The sequence below is a fragment of the Dromiciops gliroides genome, chromosome 5 (genome assembly GCF_019393635.1).
Source record: "Dromiciops gliroides isolate mDroGli1 chromosome 5, mDroGli1.pri, whole genome shotgun sequence".
Taxonomy (NCBI): Eukaryota; Metazoa; Chordata; class Mammalia; order Microbiotheria; family Microbiotheriidae; genus Dromiciops; species Dromiciops gliroides.
This window is the reverse complement of record NC_057865.1, coordinates 225,136,157-225,156,577: the sequence shown is the minus strand read 5'-3', so window position 1 is coordinate 225,156,577 and position 20,421 is coordinate 225,136,157. Positions and strand designations below refer to the sequence as shown.

General features: G+C 53.5%; 1 protein-coding gene and 1 pseudogene across 1 annotated transcript; both read left to right on the top strand.

The window, feature by feature from the left end:
• The first annotated feature begins 2,034 nt into the window (after window positions 1–2,034).
• Window positions 2,035–2,625, top strand: LOC122728980 (annotated as a pseudogene).
• A 1,094-nt stretch (window positions 2,626–3,719) lies between these two features.
• On the top strand, window positions 3,720–20,359 carry ANKRD52 (ankyrin repeat domain 52). The gene is made up of 28 exons (XM_043965486.1): window positions 3,720–3,862; window positions 4,190–4,273; window positions 4,592–4,670; window positions 4,820–4,890; window positions 5,834–6,034; window positions 6,254–6,341; window positions 6,492–6,634; window positions 6,886–7,098; window positions 7,445–7,523; window positions 7,816–7,930; window positions 8,077–8,159; window positions 8,265–8,382; window positions 8,578–8,646; window positions 8,806–8,946; window positions 9,026–9,106; window positions 9,974–10,085; window positions 10,239–10,310; window positions 10,629–10,830; window positions 11,600–11,687; window positions 11,785–11,902; window positions 12,830–13,049; window positions 13,255–13,342; window positions 13,436–13,519; window positions 13,612–13,757; window positions 14,047–14,129; window positions 14,368–14,450; window positions 14,599–14,690; window positions 15,048–20,359. The coding sequence occupies exons 1-28, from the start codon at window positions 3,836–3,838 to the stop codon at window positions 15,296–15,298; spliced, it is 3,231 nt and encodes a 1,076-aa protein (XP_043821421.1). The 5' UTR covers window positions 3,720–3,835; the 3' UTR covers window positions 15,299–20,359.
• The last annotated feature ends 62 nt before the right edge of the window (window positions 20,360–20,421 follow it).

Below are 20,421 nucleotides of genomic sequence, written 5' to 3'. Positions count from 1 at the left end.
CCTATCTCATCCACTCCTCTTCCTGTCTCAAACTCTTCTTATATATCAATATTTTGTTTATAAGATGATTCTCAATCTAACCAAAGAGTTAGGATACACAAAAAGATACACAAATGAATGCAATAGAAAGGTCCTGTAGTATATATGGCCCTTATATGCCTTGGGGGCAGGTATTTTTAGTCCAACTCCCACTTACACTGAAGAGTTGGGTCCCTACAATGCTAGTTAGGCATATTTCTCCCTCAAGGTTCTAAGGGTACCCCTAAGGAGGTAATGGGTATTTTCCTAATAATACTAGGGGCTTGAGCACATATCACTGATTAGCAGCCCAATATCATTTAACCAATTAACAACAATTATAATTACAACAATTACAATTTTCAAACTTACTAAGAAGACATACGAATAACAGAAATACAAAACATTTTCCCAACAGCTAAGAGCCAGCCCAGTAGAACCTATATTGTTCTCTTATGGAGTCATTAACTCCTATGTTATCCATTCTAATTTTCTTAGAATGGTCTTAGATAAGTTTTGTACCCCTTGTGCTAATAATTTTGTGACTCTTTAAAAAAACAAACAAAAACCTCTTGTTTCACTTCTTTTTTTTTGTTTTTTTTTTGTTTTTTTTTAGTGAGGCAATTGGGGTTAAGTGACTTGCCCAGGGTCACACAGCTAGTAAGTGTTAAGTGTCTGAGGCAGGATTTGAACTCAGGTCCTCCTGACTCCAGGGCCGGTGCTCTATCCACTGTGCCACCTAGCTGCCCCCTCTTGCTTCACTTCTTACAGGAATTCTAGTTGAACCTGTGCCAAGTTGGGTTTTACTTTGAGACTATGCATGTGGATGTTTGGGAGCCATTCTTTTCTTTTCAGTTTGTGTCTTGGGTGTCCCTGGCACCATAAAAGCTCTTTGTGGTAAGATTCTATTCTTTGCTCATTCTTATTCAAATCCAGCCTCACTTCTGGATTTTAGACTTTGTGTTAGGGCCTTGATACAGGGCAAAGTCTCATAGCTTCCTTCATGGTCTGAGTTGTGCAACCTCCTATTTGGGTTTTGGGTCTGAGCAACACAACTGTGGACTTGTCCCTGGTTGGAGCTCCAGTAGAAAGCTGCAGGACTCAAATACTGTCAGCAATCTGAAAAAAAAAATTGCAGATTCAGAGTGATAGAATTGCAAGCTCTCCTTTGTCTTCAGACTGCTCTGGAGGTAGGATCTGAGATCCTGCTGCACTCCCAGGGTCAGAGCCATACAGCTGCTGTTTGCTTCTGTTCCCACTCCTTTTCTACTACAGGACCTCAGCCCACAACTGCTCTTTGTCCTGGACCCTAGGCCCAGGTCCTCTTCTCAGTTTGCATTGGATCAGTTCTGGAATATGAGGAACAGACCTTCCAGTTGCCATCTATAGATGCTCTTTGGACAGCATCAGAGCCCATTGTGATAGATCTAGGATCTCTTCTTGCCCTGGTGTAAAGCCACCCACCCTCATTCACCATGCCTTCCTAGCTAGACTCTATCCTTAGTATCTGAAGACATTTCTGTTTTCTCGTTCCAACCTGGGTTGGAAAAATTACTCAATATTTTTTTTTCTTGGATCTCCCCATCAAGATTCAGGCTGGTACATTTTCTAGATGTTTGTGGAGTAGTTGTGAAAAGATGGATTATGCTGCTTTCTCTTCTTTTGCCATCTCGGCTGGCTCCTGAGCAATCTATTTCCTGTGAAGCTTAATTGCTGAGTAGGCTATAACACATTTCTGAGGTAAATTTAGTGGGGTGAAAGCTTTATACTCTCTCCAGAGATCCAGGTAGTATATGGAGAAATGTGTTGGGAGGTAATGTTTTGTATCTGTTTGAAGTATGTGCATCTTAACTCCCTGACTAGGTAATACTCTTGTAAAAGGGAGCAGCTAGGTTGCACAGTGGATAGCGCACCGGCCCTGGATTCAGGAGTACCTGAGTTCAAATCCGACCTCAGACACTTAACACTTGCTAGCTGTGTGACCCTGAGCAAGTCACTTAACCCTAACTGCCTCACCAAAAAAAAAAAAATAATAATAATCTCGTAAAAAAGGGGTTTCTCCCCTTTTGCGGTGCGCCAGAGCAGTAGCCGGCGTGGTCTCTGCACAGGTGTTTGCTTGGTCAGTTCTCTGCTGAGAGCGTGTGTGCGAGAGCTTCACGCACAACTCAAAATGGCTGGCGGGAAGGCTGGGAAGGACTCCGGAAAGACGAAGACAAAGGTGGTTTCCCGCTCGCAGAGTGCTGGCTTGCAGTTCCCAGTTGGACGCATCCACCGGCATCTGAAGTCCCCGAACAACGAGCCACTGCCGGCCGCGTAGGGGCCGCCGCCGCTGTGTACAGCGCAGCCGTCCTGGAGTATTTCACCACAGAGGTTCTTGAGCTGGCGGGAAAGATATCAAAAAACTTAAAGGTGAAGCACGTCACTCCTCGCCACTTGCAGCTGGCCATTTGTGGGGACGAAGAGTTGGACTCACTGATAAAGACGACGATTGCTGGCGGTGGTGTGGTTCCACACATCCACAAATCTCTGATTGGAAAGAAAGGACAACAGAAGCTGTTTAAAGGATGCCTGGATTCCATGTTATCTCAGGATTCTAAATACTCTTAACAACTATCGAGTGTTGGTGATTTCCAGTGAGCTGTATAAAACCACAATTTTGCCTTTTTGTAATTCTATTTTGATTAAGTTGGAAGCTTGCTTAGCTTACCAGCCAACCAAATTTCTGCACTGAAGTCTTAACCATATTTAAGTGTTACTGTGGCTTCAAAAAAGCTACTGATTCTGAAATAGTGGGTTTTGATTGAGTTGACTGCTTTTAAAAATCTGGATGTTAATTGTGATGCAGAAGTTATAGTAACTGGTTTTGTTTCCACTCTGGTGGATAAGTTCAATAAAGGTCATATCCAAAACAAAACAAACAAAAAAAAAGGGGGTCTTCCCAGCTTTCTTCCCAGGAGGACATAATTTGGTGGAAAGGGCACTAAACTTGGAGTCAGAAAACTTGAGTTGTAATGACAACTCTGTTACCAGCTGTGTGATCTTGGGCAAGGTATTTCACCCGTGGGCCTCAGTTTTTTCTTCTGTAAAATGGCCTACATAATTGAAAGTGAGGGTCTTGATTCAAATCCCACCTCTAGCACTTACTACCAGTGTGACCTTAGGCCAGTCCTTTAGCCACTTAGTTTCCTCATCGGTAAAATGAAGATTGGACTTAGATGGCCTCTGGTTTCCCCTCCAGTTCTGAAATTATGCTCTGTCATATGACTGCTAAATTTCTTCCAGCTTCAAATCCTAGAAGGCTAAATTTCCAAAACCAGTCACCACTTCCCCATCCCCTTTTTGATCAAGGGAGCACGGAAGATCGTCTGACCCGTAGCAAGGCTGTTTGGCCACTAGGGGCGCTGCGGTTTGGGGTTTGGCCACCAGAGGGAGCTGTGTGCTTGGGTTTGACCGCCAGGAGCCCTGTGAAGCCAGGTCCGGCCACTAGGGGACGCCGCAGGGTCGGTTACGGGGCCCCGCGGAGCCAGAGTTGGCCGCCAGGGGGCGGAGCGCAGCCAGATCTGGTCGCCACCGGTGCTACGGGACGACAGTGGGGCCGGCTGGCCCTGTCGGGAGGTCCGGGGGGCCGGAGCTGCGGGGCCCAGTGTGGCCGCCAGGGGGTGCTGCCGGCTCCCGCTCGCCCGCCTCCCGGTAGGCGGGGCCCCGCTCTCCCAGCAGCCGCTACCGTCGCTGCCGCCGCCGCCGCTGCCCCGTGTCCCCGGTGGAGCCGCCGCCGCTGCCTCCGGGAGCTCGATGCGGACGGAGCCTGGGCCGGGCCATGGGGATCCTCAGCATCACGGATCAGGTTAGTCACCACGCTGGCCGCCGCCCGCCGGGCGCTACCGCCACGCGAGCTCGGGGATGTGCGGCCTAGGCCTAGCCCGCGCCCCGGCCTCCCGCGGCCCCGGCCCCCCGCTCCCCGGCCCCCCGGGCCGGGTCGGGCCGGCCTCCCCGCGGCCCGCCCCGCCCCGCGCCGCCCCGCATCGCGCACACCCAGCCCGCCCGCAGGGCCGTCCGGCCCCGCCTCCGCGGCCCGCTGCCCTTGCGGCGGTGACAGGGCGCCCGGCGGGCCCCTCGCGGCGCCCTCCCGGCCAGCCCCCTGAGCCGCCCGCCCGCCGCTCTCTCCCCGCAGCCGCCCCTGGTCCAGGCCATCTTTAGCCGGGATGTGGAGGAAGTGCGCTCCCTCCTCTCGCAGAAGGAGAACATCAACGTGCTGGTGAGCGGGGGGGCGCCCCTACCGCCGCCCCCGTCCCGGGGGGGAGGTGCCCAGAAGCGGGGGTGGGGGGGGGCTGGCCCTGCCCCGCCCGGGGTGCAGGTCGGGGGTGGGGGGGGCCGGGGTGGTGGCCGGATGCTTCGAGCGGGGTCTGACCTTCCTCCACTCCCCGCCTTCTGGTGGGGTGAGACAGCATTCCCTCCCCTCCGTGAAGACCTGCCTTAAGAAGGTGCAGGGCAAAGGGGAGGTGATGGAGAGATGGGCCGAGCCGGGGCAAGGGGGCATCAGGGCTTGAGCCAGCCACGTCCCTTTCCCTCCTAGGACCAAGAGAGAAGAACCCCTCTGCATGCTGCTGCATATGTAGGAGATGTCCCCATCCTCCAGTTGCTACTGCTGTCAGGTAAAAGAGGATGGAAGGTTTCTCTTCTCCACTCGCTCAGTGAGGCGTTTGGCGGCCGGCGCCGGCACTGGCCGGGCTAGTCTCGGCCTCCTTGGCTTCCCCAATCCCACCCCACCCCACCCCACACGCGTTTATTTACTTCTCCCCAGGTGCTAATGTCAATGCTAAGGACACACTGTGGCTGACCCCCCTACATCGTGCTGCTGCCTCTAGGAATGAGGTAGGGTCAGCTGGGCCCTTCTTCCCAGAAGGAATAGCTAAATAAGGTGCATGGGGGAGGCTCATTCCTCTGTCATCCTCCTTGTGTAGTCTCACCTCTTGTACCATCTGGGGAGGAAAGTCAGGTCTTGGCTCCTCCCTTCTGACCTCTGGGCAGGCTGTTTATGGGGGGCTGAGCTCTGCCAGCTGATTTGACGTCAGGGGCAGCTTAGCACTCTGCTGGCAGACTGCAGGGGGCTCCTATGCCAGGCCTTAATGACTCATCCCTCCCTGAGGGGCCACCCTAGAGCCTGCTCCCCTTTTGGGCCCTGGGAAGAGCAGGGGAGGGCCCCTCCCAGGGCTCCCCTGGCACTCCCCTGGCTTGAGCCATCATCCTGGGGGTCAGAGCATTGTGCTTAGGGGGAGTTGCTGAGGTTGATGTGTTAAAGGGCAGGGGGCTGGCTCCATTTTTCCTGGGGAATGGGGGTGGAGGTCGTCTGTTTTTTTAAGGTAGATACTGGATTTGATTTCAGTGGTTGTGGAAGGGTTGAAGGTGGGTGTATACATGAAGGTGGGAAGCTTTATTTTTCCTGGAATTCCCATGGGGATACGGAGGAGTCTTTAGGATGGTTGTGTTTGCTTGGGGAAGGGATGTGAGGAGTACTGAGACTACCAAGATTGGGAGGATGGAGTTCGTTGTGCTTGAGGAAGGGGGTTAGGGACTTAGGGTCCGTGTTTACCCTGGAAAGATGAGGAAGGAGGTTCTACGTAGATGACTCTCAGTTGATGTTAAGTGGTTTCTGTGTTTTCTCGGGGAACTGGGGTTAAGATTGTGTGGATGAAGAGATTCTGTATTTATTGGACGCTGTCTCTCTTTTCATTTCTGGGGTTAAAGCACCCATGCTAATTTGTCCCCTCACCTCCTGTTCTTTGTTCTTCCTGTCCTGACAAATTCCCACTAACAGAAAGTACTGGGGCTGCTCCTAGCACATTCCGCAGATGTGAATGCCCGGGACAAGCTATGGCAGACACCACTGCATGTGGCTGCTGCCAACCGGGCCACCAAATGTGCTGAAGCCCTAGCCCCGCTGCTGAGCAGCCTCAACGTGGCCGATCGAAGCGGGCGCAGTGCCTTGCACCATGCCGTGCACAGTGGGCACCTGGAGGTACGGACTCTGGATGCCCCAGGTACCCTGGTTATGGGACTTGGTTTTCCATGCCCATTCCCTGGTGCTTTTCTTTCCCTGGTCTCTGTGTTCCCCATTAGTCCCTGTCCATGGTCCTTTCAGCCTTACATCAGTTAGTATAAGATGGCTTTGGATAGTGAAGAGTGGAAAGGGACATATGCCAAACACTGAATGGAAGTGTCCCCTGTTCTCACACAGATGGTGAACCTGCTTCTGAACAAGGGGGCCAGTCTGAATGTCTGTGACAAAAAGGAGCGACAGCCACTGCATTGGGCAGCCTTTTTAGGTGCGGAAAACTCTAGATCGAAAGAAGGGGTTTGGCCTACATAGGCATAATTTAAAGATTGGATGCTCTGGGGTTGGGGACCTGGAACAGTTTATTCTCTGTTCCCTTTAGTCTTGCCTTGTCTCTGATCTTCTTATTCCCCTCTCTTAGGGCATTTGGAGGTCCTGAAGCTTTTGGTGGCACGGGGTGCAGATCCTAGTTGCAAGGACCGGAAGGGTTATGGGCTGCTCCACACAGCTGCTGCCAATGGCCAGATCGATGTGGTCAAGCACCTGCTACGGCTGGGGGCTGAGGTCAGGGGTTTGGGGGACTAAAGTCAGGGACTTAAGAACTGTAGAAGAGGTTATGTGGGGAGATATGGTCAGCATAAGGAAGCTTGGGTTAGGTGGGTCTATGGGCACCAGGGAGGTTTGGGAGGACAGGCCCAAGAGCCACAGATCATAGGAGTTGGGAACCTAAACAGGTGGAAACTGGAGTATTGGGATTCTGGGTTCCTTGGCTAGGCATACCATGCTCCCTATTCTGGCATTCCCCACCATTGCAGATCGATGAGCCCAATGCCTATGGGAACACAGCTCTGCATATTGCCTGCTACCTGGGCCAGGATGCTGTGGCCAATGAGCTGGTGAACGCAGGCGCTAACGTCAACCAGCCCAATGACAAAGGATTTACTCCATTACATGTGGCTGCAGTCTCCACTAATGGTGCACTCTGCTTGGAACTATTGGTCAATAACGGGGCAGATGTCAATTTCCAGGTGACTGGGAAGGAGGAGGCATGAGAACAGTCGGGAGAAGGGAATGGGGCAGAGTTGGAAGATCTTGATCAGAGGAGCCTAGAAAATTCCCATGTTACCAAACTCCTCAGAAGAGTTTCCAGGGTTTTAAGCCATAGTTACTCCCTCTCCTCCAGAACTTTATGCAATACTCTGCTAGTCTCCAGGGAAATGCCTGCTTACACCTTAGGATGATCACATTGAGCCAGGGGCTCAGGGTATCACTGTCTGCTTGACTTTTCTGGACCCAAGGACTGGTCCTTTGGGAGGGAATCTGGGTTAGGCTCTTCTCTGCTTTATTTATACTGAGGGGTCTTGTTTTCTACAGAGCAAGGAGGGAAAGAGTCCCCTGCATATGGCAGCCATTCATGGGCGTTTCACCAGATCTCAGATCCTTATCCAGAATGGTATGGACCCCAGAGATTATGAGTCATCTTCCTTTCCATAGGGATTCTAGATCTCGATCCTCTGTGAGCTTTTCAAAGACTATTATGTTGATCAGTCTTGCCTGTCTTCTTTCTTTTAAATAAATTTTAGTGCTATCTTTTGTTTTTACATTGCTTACATCTTCTCCTTTCCCCTTCTCAGAGAGTTATCCCATATTACCTGACTTTTTATAGGTTTGCTCTCCAAAGCTTGTTACTAGCCCGAGGCCCAAGGTCTGTTCTGTGTCTGAGTTGGTATATATCTCTTTCTCAGGCAGTGAGATTGACTGTGCTGACAAATATGGGAATACACCATTGCATGTGGCTGCCCGCTACGGACACGAGCTGCTTATCAGCACCCTTATGACCAATGGTGCTGATACTGCCCGGTGAGCCACCTCCCTCACCTCCAAACCTCATAGGCTGGCCCGACCAGCTTCCCATGTCTCGGCCAGGCATGTGGTGCTGGAACAAACGGAGTTGCCGCTAGCTCCTCCTAACCCCAGGGCTGACTGGTGTCCTCTCTTTTCTCTAGTCGAGGCATCCATGACATGTTCCCCCTGCACTTAGCTGTTCTCTTTGGATTCTCAGACTGTTGTCGTAAGCTTCTCTCCTCAGGTACCTCCTATCTGGAATTTTAGCTGGGGATCAGTGGGGAATAGCATCAGCCTTTCTCTGCTTATTGCCCAGAGGCCTGAACTCTGGATATTCCTGCCCTTGCAGGTCAGCTGTACAGCATTGTGTCTTCACTCAGCAATGAACATGTTCTCTCTGCTGGTTTTGACATCAACACACCTGATAACCTTGGCCGAACCTGTCTCCATGCTGCTGCTTCTGGAGGGTAAGCTCCCTTTTCCTTGTGCTCCAGGGAAGACCCCTGGACTGGCTCCCAGGAGTCATTGTTTTCTCTTGCCCAATCCCATTTCTTTGCTACCAATGAAGTACCAGCTGTTTTCTGTCCATTCTCAGGCCTTCTTTGGTCTTCCTCAGAGTCTGTTTCTTCTTAACCCTCACTCATCCTTCCCCCTCTTTACAGGAATGTTGAATGTCTTAATTTGCTGTTGAGCAGTGGAGCTGACTTGAGAAGGAGAGACAAATTTGGAAGGTGTGCGGGAAGGGCTAAGTGGGCTCTGGGCAGTGTGGGCCCAATTATGTCTGATTGGGGCAATGTTGTGAGGAAAGCTTCTGACTTACCCCTTAGCAGAATTAGGAGGTCTCCATTAGTCCTTTGCCACCTACTCACCATCTTGCTATCCTCTGCCAGGACCCCATTGCACTATGCAGCCGCCAATGGCAGCTACCAGTGTGCGGTGACGCTGGTGAATGCTGGAGCGGGCATCAATGAGGCTGACTGTAAAGGCTGCTCCCCTCTGCACTATGCTGCCGCTTCCGACACCTACCGGAGGTGAGTCTTCTCTCTTGTCCCCCAACCCCAGCTCCCCTCCCATTTTCCTGCCCCCCCTGAGTCTGCCCATTGTACCTAGAGCGGAGCCGCATGCAGCCACCAGCCATGACCCTGAAGAGGACGAGCCACTGAAGGCATCCCGGAGGAAGGAGGCCTTCTTGTGAGTAGCTTCAGGGACCTGAAGTCCCCAAGGCCCCACATCACCTGTGTCCCTTGTGTCCTGTCCTCTTCTCCTGGGCTCCCCCTAGTCTATTTCTCTACCAACACTCAGTGCTCATTGAGCGGGGTCCCAGATCCTCAGGGAGTTTGAGGCAAGGGGCTCATGCTGTAGCTGAGGTTGAGGCAGCGCATGGGGCTATACTTGTGAAATATTCCACTGTCCAGAGGCATTGTTCAACAAGTGTTCTGTTTGACCCTTCTGAGGCCTGTGGAACAAGAAGCGCAAGGCCACTGTCTCCTTTTTACAGGGAGCAGCTAGGTGGTGCAGTGGATAAAGCACCAACCATGGATTCAGGAGGACCTGAGTTCAAATCTGGCCTCAGATACTTGACACTTACTAGCTGTGTGACCCTGGGCAAGTCACTTAACCCTCATTACTCCGCCAAAAAAAAAAAAGTTGATCCTTTTTACAGATGGCAAACAGGCTCAGAGAGGTTTAGTGACTGGCCCTGGGTCACATGGTCAGGGAGGGAGGGAGTGAGACTCTCCCACTGCCCATTCTGCTTCTCAATGGAATTCCAATTGAGGGTTGCAGGAGATTAAGAGAGATGAGACTAGGAAGGGCCGGTGTAGATGACAAGCTGGCATCTAAGCTGGCTTTGAAGGTGGAAGTAGGGGAGAGCATTCTAGGTGTGGGGAGCCCCCTGAGGAAGAGGAGAGAGGATAGAGTGAGCCTAGAGCATGAGGACTTAGCCTGACTAGAGCAGAGGATGTGTCCTAAGGGGGGGTGGGACATGAAAAAGCATTGCCCCCATGCTGCCTCTGGGTCCTCCCGGGGCCCTTCTCTGAGGTGCTTTCTCCCCCTCAGCTGTCTGGAGTTTTTACTGGATAACGGTGCAGACCCCTCCCTGCGGGACAGGCAGGGTTACACAGCCGTGCACTATGCAGCCGCCTATGGCAACAGACAGAACCTTGAGCTGGTACGTGGGAGGTGGTGCTGGGAAAGGTCTGAAGAGACCCACTGTGGCCAAGGAGGAGGCAGGGATCAGACTTGGGGGGTGGGGGACATGGGAGAAGCCTGGGGGCATCCCTTGGGCAGCTCCCCATCCTCACAGCCACCTCATCCTTTTCAGCTCCTAGAAATGTCTTTTAACTGCCTGGAAGAAGTGGAGAACACCATTCCAGTCAGCCCTTTGCACTTAGCTGTGAGTCCTGCCTGGGTACCGATTTCCTCCATGGTTGTTCCTTTTCTTCTCGGACTCTGGGGTGCCCTCATGGGAGCCCAGCCCTGGGCACCAGCTCCAGTTGGGAGCCCTCTCCTGGCTTTGATTCCTTCGTTTTGCCTTCTTTGGGGGAGCAATCTGGGTAGGCACAGACTTGGCAAAGAGAGTTAACCAAAGATGTCAAGCCTGTGGTGTCCAGTGGTTTGGGAGAAATTTCATCAGGGCCCTTCCCGGCTAGGTGTGAGGGACTGGCCATGTACACGGAGGACAAGGTCCATTTTGGTTCCCATGCTCTCCCAGGCCTATAATGGTCACTGTGAAGCACTGAAGACACTAGCAGAGACGCTGGTGAACCTGGACGTGAGGGACCACAAAGGCCGGACTGCACTGTTCCTGGCCACAGAACGGGGCTCCACCGAGTGTGTGGAGGTGCTCACGGCCCACGGAGCCTCTGCCCTGGTCAAGGAGCGCAAGCGGAAGTGGACACCCCTCCATGCTGCCGGTAGGGGCCTCTCAGAAATTCACCCAGCCATGCTATACGACAGAGGGGTCAGGCAGGTCAGAACTGGGTGAAAGTAGCATTGGAAAACGCTGAACAAAATAAACACAAGTAGAGTAGAACATAGGTAATGTTGATATATGGTTTTCTAAGCCATCATGCAGCCTGTAGGCATCCTTATGCATGGTTTGGTGTGGTCCCTTTTCTGTTTGACTTTGCTGAGCACCCTTGGCATCAAATTCAAATAGAAGCTGACCGCTGCTGCCCACTTCTTGACTTAGACAACCACAAATTGGCATTATCTCTGTTTTACTGTATTTGTATTTATTTTTTGTTAAACATTTCCCACTTGCATTTTTATCTGCTTCCAATAACTGGGGAGTTTTTCAGGCCAGAGATAAACACCTCTACCATACCTTAGCAGGTCCTAAGTATGGGTAGGGGCAATCTGGAGAATACCCACAACTATCTTTGTCAAGCTCTGTGTCCATTGTCTTTGGTGTTATTCTGAATCACGCATTAATAGGATATTAAGTTCCAGTGTTGGGTCACTACTCTACATCTCATGGGGTCCCTCCCTTCTCAGGCTTCCCCAGAACCCCTAAAGAGAATCCCATTTCCCTCCACGCTGCCCCTCTTATGACCTGACTCTGCCTTTCTCGGAGGCCTCTCCTCCATCATCTCTTTCCCTGGTCCCTTTTTCTTTCTTGGCCTGTCTCTGTTCCCCATTCCCTATCCCCATCCTGCTCTGACATGCCTCCTTTTCCCCCAGCTGCTTCTGGTCACACAGACTCCCTGCACCTGCTGATTGACAGTGGAGATCGAGCTAATATCACTGATGTCATGGATGCCCATGGACAGTGAGTGGAGGGGCTGAGGGTCCCCATGCCTTGGTTTAGGGCAGACATTCCCACCTCTTGGCCTGACACTCTTTCCCTTTTCCTGTCCTGCCTTCAGGACCCCACTAATGTTGGCCATCATGAATGGCCATGTAGATTGTGTGCATCTCCTGCTGGAAAAGGGGTCAACGGCTGATGCAGCTGATCGCCGGGGTCGAACTGCCTTGCACCGTGGGGTGAGTGACAGATTTTCCTAGGCAGGGCCATGGTAACACATAGATTTAATTGCATGAGACTGACCAGTATTTGGGAGTCAGTTTGAGGGTCCCAAGCGTGGCTATCAGCCATCTTATCATCCTGTGGGGAGGGTTTTTTGTTTGTTTGTTTGTTTTGGTGAGGCAATTGGGGTTAAGTGACTTGCCCAGGGTCACACAGCTAGTACGTGTCAAGTGTCTGATACGGAATTTGAACTCAGGTCCTCCTGAATCCAAGGCTGGTGCTTTATCTACTGTGCCACCTAGCTGCCCTCCCTGTGGGGAGGTTATTAAAACCTCCATCCTGTTTTCTTGATATCCTGCTCAGAGGCCATGTAGTATAGGCAAAGGAACATTGAACTTGGAATCAGATCATCTTGGGTTCAGATCTGGTCTCCAGCACTTGGTGATCATGGGCAAGTCATTGAATCTCACCAAGCTTCTTCATCTCTCCAATGGGCTTAAGTCTGGCAGAACTTATCTCACAGGGCTATTCAGAGTTAAGTGCTTTGTAAACCTTAACATTATATCCATATATGTACATATAAATGGGAGCTGTTGGGATCTCACTCAGTTATGTATGGAGCTCCTACACACTCCTGCATCCCCATCCCTCACTCTTCCCCTTCCCACAGTAAAGCCACCTGATGGACTTGATGGACTTCAAAGTTTGACCCACCTCATTCCCTGTAGTTTCTGCCTCCTTAGCTCCTTTCTTTTTCTTCTTGTATCTGTCAGCTCCCGTGTCAGGGCCTTGGGATCAATCCTTTTGGTGCCATTTGGCTTCCCCTGATAGGGCGGTGGGTGGTAAAGAGGAGGAGGAATTCGGCCCAGCCTTCAGTGGTCAGGCTCAGGCTCCTGGGACTGGGGGTGAGAGATCGGTTAACCACTCGTGTTGCTGGCTCCTAGGCGGTGACCGGCTGTGAGGACTGCCTGGCTGCCCTTCTGGACCATGACGCCTTTGTACTCTGCCGAGATTTTAAGGGCAGGACACCAATCCACCTGGCCTCAGCCTGTGGCCACACGGCGGTCTTGAGGACCTTGTTACAAGCCGCCCTCTCCACAGATCCCCTGGATGCAGTAGTGGACTACAGCGGCTACTCTCCCATGCACTGGGCCTCCTACACTGGTCAGGGGCCTGGGGATGGGCGGGCACTGGGGACTAGGGGACGGGACTGAGGCTGAATGTGCTTTTGGGCTGAAGAGAGCTGAGGCCTGGGAGCATGATGGGATTGATTTGGCAGATTGCTGAATTGCAGACTGAATGGAAGGAGCTTTGTTCTTACTTCCTCCCTTTCTCCCTGTGTCTCTGTTCTCTCCGCCCCGTCATTCAGGACATGAAGATTGTCTGGAGTTGTTACTTGAACACAGCCCGTTCTCATACCTGGAAGGAAACCCCTTCACTCCTTTGCACTGTGCAGTGTGAGTGACCTCCCTCCTAGCCTATCCCCAGAGTCCGATGGTCAGTTGCTCTTTCTCCTCAGTGAGACAGACCCCTTTTCTGTCTTCCCCCAGAATCAACAACCAGGACAGCACCACCGAGATGCTCCTGGGAGCGCTGGGGGCCAAGATTGTGAATAGCCGAGATGCCAAAGGACGGTGAGTGGGCAGGTCCTGGGGACTGAGAACGGAGGCCCTCCCCACTAGCTGGACTCCCCTTGGCTGAGTAGCCTCTCCTGTGTTTTCTGCAGGACCCCCCTTCATGCTGCTGCCTTCGCAGACAACGTCTCCGGGCTCCAGATGCTGCTGAGGCACCAAGCTGAGGTGGATGCCGTCGATCAGGCTGGTAGAACGGCCCTCATGACAGCAGCTGAGAACGGGCAAACTGCTGCTGTGGGTGCGTGCCAAGGGTGCCCCCGGGGGAGCCGTGAATGTGGCAGGGGGTGTGCAGAAGCAGCCCCGCTGGGATTCCTTCCCGGGCTGGCCTCTACCTGAGAGCAGGGGCTGAGTATTTGGGTTAGGAGGCTGTAGTTGAAAAAAAGAGTAAGAGCTTCCTAATGAGAGATCCCCTGGCAGGCAGATGGGTCAAGCAGAAAGTCCAGTGCCTGTTAAGCTTGACAAGGTGGGGGAGGCTCTGGGGCCCTAAAGTGGGCAGCTTCTGATCTTTCTCTTTCCCCGGCTGGCAGAGTTTCTGTTATATCAAGCAAAAGCAGACCTTACTGTGCTGGATGGGAATAAGAACACTGCCCTGCACCTGGCATGCAGTAAGGTAGGGGGCCGCATCCCTGAGGGCATGTGGGAGGTGTGTAGGGATGAGGCAAGGACACAATGACAGGTTGTCGCCACCAGGAGGAGTAGGAAGGGGACATGTGTTAGGGAGCCTGGACAAGGAAGCTGGAAGCAGCTTTGGGGGGGGGGCGGTCCTGGCACTGTGGTCAGACTGTTTGCCTGTTGTTTCTCCCATGCTCTCATCTTTCTATGCCCTCCCTTCTCCCATTTTTTCTCAGGGCCACGAAAAATGTGCCCTGTTAATTCTGGCGGAAACTCAAGACCTTGGCCTTATCAATGCCACCAACAGTGCACTGCAGATGTGAGTGTTCACGGAAGGGGGCCTAAGGTTGGGTGGCAGATGGGGAAAGAAAGGGGTACTCCCAGGGGCAGCAGACTCCTTACGCCTCTGGATCAGGCTGCAAGGGCAGCCGGGCGTCCCGCTCATTTATTCCTCTTCTCCCTCCAAGGCCACTCCACATCGCTGCCCGGAATGGCCTGGCTTCTGTGGTGCAGGCGCTGCTCAGTCGTGGGGCCACAGTGCTGGCTGTAGATGAAGAAGGTGGGATGGGACCCAGAGCCCCCCCTAGGTTGGGGGCAGGGATGCTATGCAGGAGATAACTTCCTGACCTGGGGTGTCCAAGCTTCTCCTTGCAGGGGCCTCTTCAGGGTAGGGGGCCTGGGCTCCCCCATCACACATTCTGGGGCCACTGAAAGAAAGGCCAAGTGACAGAATGCTCGGGAATGTGTGCTTCCTGCACCCTCCTTTCCTGCCCTCCCATTCTAGACACACAAACATGTGCTCTTTTGCTAACTAAGGATGTGTGTACCTGCACACTTAACATTCTAGGAACACTAGGCTGGTGGGGGTGCAGATGGAAGGGCCTGTACCTCAGTTTTCCCCCAATCTGCCCTGCAGGTCACACTCCAGCCCTGGCCTGTGCGCCCAACAAAGATGTGGCGGACTGTCTGGCCTTGATCCTCTCCACCATGAAGCCTTTCCCACCCAAGGACGCCGTCAGCCCCTTCGGCTTCAGCCTGCTCAAGAACTGTGGCATCGCGGCTGCCAAGACGGTGGGCGGCTGTGGTGCCCTGCCCCACGGGGCCTCCTGCCCCTACAGCCAGGAACGGCACGGCGCCATCGGCTTAGACGGCTGCTACTCAGAGTAGATCCTCAGCTGGTCTCCCCACACCGGTGACCTGATATCTTATTCTATTTATTTAGAAAATGTCTATAAATATAGGGCACTTTAAAGGAGAACACGACTTGGGTGATGGGGGGGCTGGGAGTGGGGAGAAGTGAAGGGAGAAGGAGGGAGAGAGTCGGAGGAAAGCTGCTCACCCCTCTGCCACCCAAACTGAGCAGGGTATTAGTGGGCTACCAGGGAGTCCCGGATGCTCTTGGTGCCCCCAGGGCAGGCCCTTCTGCCAAGTTATCTGAAGAAATTACTAAATGCCTGGCTCCCCTCCTCTCTGCCCATCCTTGCCCCTTTTCTTCCCCCCTCCCAGCCCAGCCCCGTTCTGCTTTCCGCTCGACCCCTCTCTCCTCTCTCTGCCCCTGCTCTTCCTCTTCGGTCCTCTCTCGTTTCCCTGCCTCTGGAGCCAGGCAGATTCCTGTCCCCCATCCTTATCACTGCCCTTCCTGCTCGGCTAGCCTCTCTACCCCCGAAGCAGTGAGAAGCCTTAATTTCTGGTACTGTGTGAGCACTCTGGAGGTGTCCCCCCCCTCCCGGTAGGGGCAGCTGGGGGTGGGGGAAAGACTTAGCACTGAGGCCTGGAGCTTCCTCCTCTCCCCTCCAGTCTCCCCCGTCATCCCCCCTCCAATTCAAATGCAAAACACTTGAAGCAACAACTACTGTACCTGGGACTCTAAAACCTGCTCCCTCCTCTCCCCACTTCCTCATATGCAAATCAAGGGCCGGCTCTGCCCCTTCTCCCCCCAGCTTGGCCCTTCTCGGCCCCCTCACCGTGCACTTTAACCTCGCTGCTTCATTTGAACTTCCTCGGGGAGGCGGCGTCTCGGGCTCCTTCCTCCTCGGCTCGTCATGAATTTTTAAGTAAGCATTTACCCTTTAGTGGAAGAGACAAATGAATTTCCTGCCCATTTCAAAGCCAGGCCCTCTTGTATTCTCTGTGCTTGTGCTTGTATGTGTGTGTGGAAGGAGGGCCATCCCCACCCATAGTTCCTCTGGGTCTCCCTCATTGCCTCTACCATCCCCTCCTGTCCAAGAACACCCCCACCCCCAATCACTGCTGATCTGAAGCCAAAGATGGTGGGAGGGGCAGGGGCAGATAAGAGACCGTCCGAAGCCTCCTCCAGAGCTAGGGCCCTTGGCTCAGGAGCGGGAAGGTAGACCAGAATCCCTGACTCCCAGTGACTGGGGGTGTGTGGGGAGGGCCGGGGGTTGTACCAACAGGATTCCTAAAGCCCCACCCTAAACACCAAACTAGGCAAGGTGAGGGGGGCCAATTTTTCTCTAAATGTAGCATTGAATTTGGCCCTGGTCCCCTTAAATGCCCTTCCAAAATATTCCCCTGACCCCCTTCCATGCAGCACCCCCTTCCTCACACGCAATACCTCAGCCAGGAGCCAAGACACATAACTTGAACAGAGGCCATACCCTTTCCCCTCCCTCAGTCTCCCTCAGTTGCCATCAGTATTGTTTCCTGAAAACTGGACTGGCCTCGTTTACATAGTGCTTTTGTCCCCCGCCCCCGCCCCGCCCCCCAGAGAAACACGAGGGCCCCTGGCCCCCAGCCTTGCTTGCATTCTTCACAATTTGACTTCCTGTCCTGTTCTGGACTTAGTTCTGCCATCTCTGCCTCCAGTGATGTTGGGGCATTAGGGGACATCCCAGGCACCCCTTCCTCTCTAGAACCGCCCTCCCATTCATCCAGTTCTCTGTAGCTTGTCTGCAACCTCATCTCTGCCATTCCTCTTGGTCTTTCCGTTCCCCACTATCTCTCTGTTCCCTCTCATTCTCTTCACCTGCCCCCCAGTCACTGTTCTGAAACCATTTCAAAGCTTCTAAATGACCATTTGTGGTGAGAAGGGTTGTGCAGCTTTTCGTTTTCGATCCTGCTGAAGCCAAAGGGCCTTGTGCTGCCCCTATCCCCGTGTCCTTCCCTAAATGACAATCAATGTGACCTCTCTCTAAGGGCTGCAGCCCCCCCCCTCCCGCTGGCTTTTCCAAGTGCCCTCACCCACTCTGCTGACTCCCTTCTAAGCCTTCTCACTCTCCCTTCCCATTCTCATCTCGATGCAGGCAGTTAGGTAGGAGGGGACAGCACAGGTTCTCCAGAGGAGCCCATCCGTGTGTCAGCCGTGTTCTCCTTTATCGATGCTCAGCCATGTCAGTGAGAATCTGAGTGTTTGCAAAGCGCCCCGTTATTTTGCTCAAAGAGATTGCTGGTGGCTGCCCGGTCTTTGCCCCTTCAGCACAGTGTCACCATTGCTGGGGGAGTAGGGGGAGCCCTTTGCGTCTCCTCCTGTCATTGGTGAGGGGGTCAGAGGATGAGCAGCCTCCTCTCCTTATGCCAAAGGAAATTCCCTGCCCCACCCTGGGCTCCTAAGCCCCCTGTTGTTTTTGAAGCGTCTTGTCCCATACTCATGGCCACTGCATATTTATTTTAATTTTCAGGGTTTTTTTTTTAAACCTTTTTGACTTAAACGGGTGTGGAGAAATTAAACAAAGGCAGAATGGCCCCCAGTCCTTCTCCAGGAAGGGGAGGGAGTAGACCTCTCTTTCTCCTTCCTTCCCTAGGCTCTCCTCCCTCCCCTCCCCCCCCAAAAGCTCTAAAGCACTTGCTTCAAGTAATAAGCACTTTTGTGGAGAAGGCCTCTCTAAAGAGGTCATGGAGAGCAGCCCCAGGGTCCCAGCCAAGAGCGCAATGGAGGAGACAGACAGATAGACAGACAAATGAAGTTGGTAGGAAAATGGAAAGACAGCCAATGAGAGCCAGTTTTTCATTTCTGATTTGGGGGACATTGGGCAGTTGGAGGGGGTGTGCCCTCTCCCCAAAAAGAAAGGCACAAATTGTGGGTCCTGGTAGAACAGATAGACCAGGGTCACTGCCACTTGTCCAGCTGAGACTGATGGGGCTACCTCCCCCACCCTGCAACCCCCGAGCCATAGGACTGCTGAAAACCACTGAATGTACAGCCCAGGTGGGGGTGGGGGGCGGCCCAGAGGGGAAGGGCTTCTATTCTTCTTGTTTGGTGCTGTGGGGGGTGGGGAGATAACACTGAGGGACCCCCACCCCCAATAAGACTTGTGTTTCTTGGGGTGGAAGAATGGAGGAGGGCCCCCCCTTCCTTCATCTCCCCCCAGGACCCTTTCCCTCTCTTCACCCCCTCCGTTTAGACTGTAAGTCCAGCTCACCTTTGCCTTCAATATGTAACCAAAGGAAAACTCAATACTGTTTCCACCAATGTCCGCCAATGTTGCCCCACTGGACCGCCCATATGTTCCCTTGGCCTTGAAGGGGAAATGAGGCTGTGAGGGCCATGGGGAGTGCTCTGCAGAGCTCCAGCATCTCCGCCAGAGTCCTTCAAGTGCTCCTGAGAGCTGGGCTGGAGAGCCGGACGGGGGCAATTGGAGGGGAGAGGGTGAGTCTCTGCATCTTCCGCACACAAGTGTCTCTGTTAACAACAAGCTCCGGCAGACCTCACGTTCCAGGAAGGAAGCCCTTCCCTCCTTTCCCCTCCTTGGCCATCCCCAACCCCAGCCCCTAGTGTGTTCATCCTCTCCCCCTTCCCTGATTCCAGCAAAGGAAAATAGCCTTACAGACAATAGCCCAGGAGCCCCCCTTAGGGGGAAACAATAGTTTGGGGACCTCCCCACCCCTGTCTTTTCAGAATGGGGGGTTGGGGAGAAGAACAAAGCAGCCCCCTCCTCTGCCTGGTAAAAGTGGTTCCAGCCCTCTCCGTCCAAGGGGTCCTTAGCATGGTCAGGTTGGCACTCCGCTGGTGAGCAAGGGTCAAGGCAACAAATACTTGAGGTCCAAGCCCAGAGGTCTGAGAGGAGGGTCTGGCTTGTCTCCCCCAAACCCCTTCCTAGAGAAGTGACCAAACGCCAGACTTGGGGAGGGCTGGGAGTGGGGGGGTGCTGCTTTTTTAACTACTTGAAGGTACTAACTCCAAGGCTGCTGTTGCCCATTTGTGTGAAGTGATAGAAACTGTAGCTAACTAGCACTTGGGAGGAGGGCATGTCATAGTGAGGGTGGATTCTTCCCAGTCCTGGTCCTCCCGCCCCCTCCCTTACCTTGGGCCTGAGCACTGGACTGCCCACCCTGAGCCTCCCTTCCCTAGGGAGCCGGCTCCCCCTCATCCTGGGCACCATCTCCAATTGCACTAAAGTAGCTGTTGTGCCAGTCTTGCCCCCACTACAGGGTGGGGTCTCTGCTTCCAATCCCTGCTCCCCACCCTCAGTCTCCTCATTCCCTTGTCACACCTGGATATCTTGGCATTGTGTATGTGTCCAGGGCAAAGGGAGGGGGGAATCTGGCTGGAGAGGGGTCAGTTAATGAAGATAGGAAAAGAGTGGAGAACAAAACCCTCCCTCGAGCCATGGGGGCCCAGGGGTGAGGGTGCCTACCCTCAATGCTATGTGTCTTGCAGATGTGCCAAATTGGGGTGGGGGCAGGGACGAGGTGGTGCTGCTCTGCCAGCAGCCCCTTCCCCCAAGGTGGCGCTCTCAAAGCAATACAGTTCCCCCTCCTTCCTGGGAGCCCAGCAAGACAGGGGAGAGGGAAGAATGGGGGGCCCGACGACTTCCTCATGTATAGCTGTGTCCATGGGGGCACAGGAGAGTGTTCTTTGTATGGTGCCCACTGTGTGTCTGCTCCTCTCCCCTCATGACCTGCATGACCTGTGATGCTGCAAACACCACCATCCTGTGTGCAGGTGTGTTGGGGGGCAGAGGGGACGGACTGTGTCCCTTCCTCCCCCCATCCCCACCCCGTGACCCATGTACTCGGTTGTAGGAAGTAAAAAGAACTGAGCACAATTCACTGGATTCTAGTGGAATCTTTCTCTAAGCAATTGTCACACCTGCCTCTCCTCCCTGCCCCAAACCCACCCCGTGGTGCTAGTGTCGGAATCGGGGAGGGGTCTGAGGGAGAGGATGTAGAACTACTGGGCCATAAGAACAAGTCTGGATTCTACCTGGGATGCAGACACCCAGAGTGCTGAGGGCAGCGTGGGGAGAGGGCGCTTAGCCCTGGGGTAAAGCACAAAGACTCCCTGCAAATAGACATGCCCATGCCCCCATGGAAGCTAGGCTGGGGGGGAG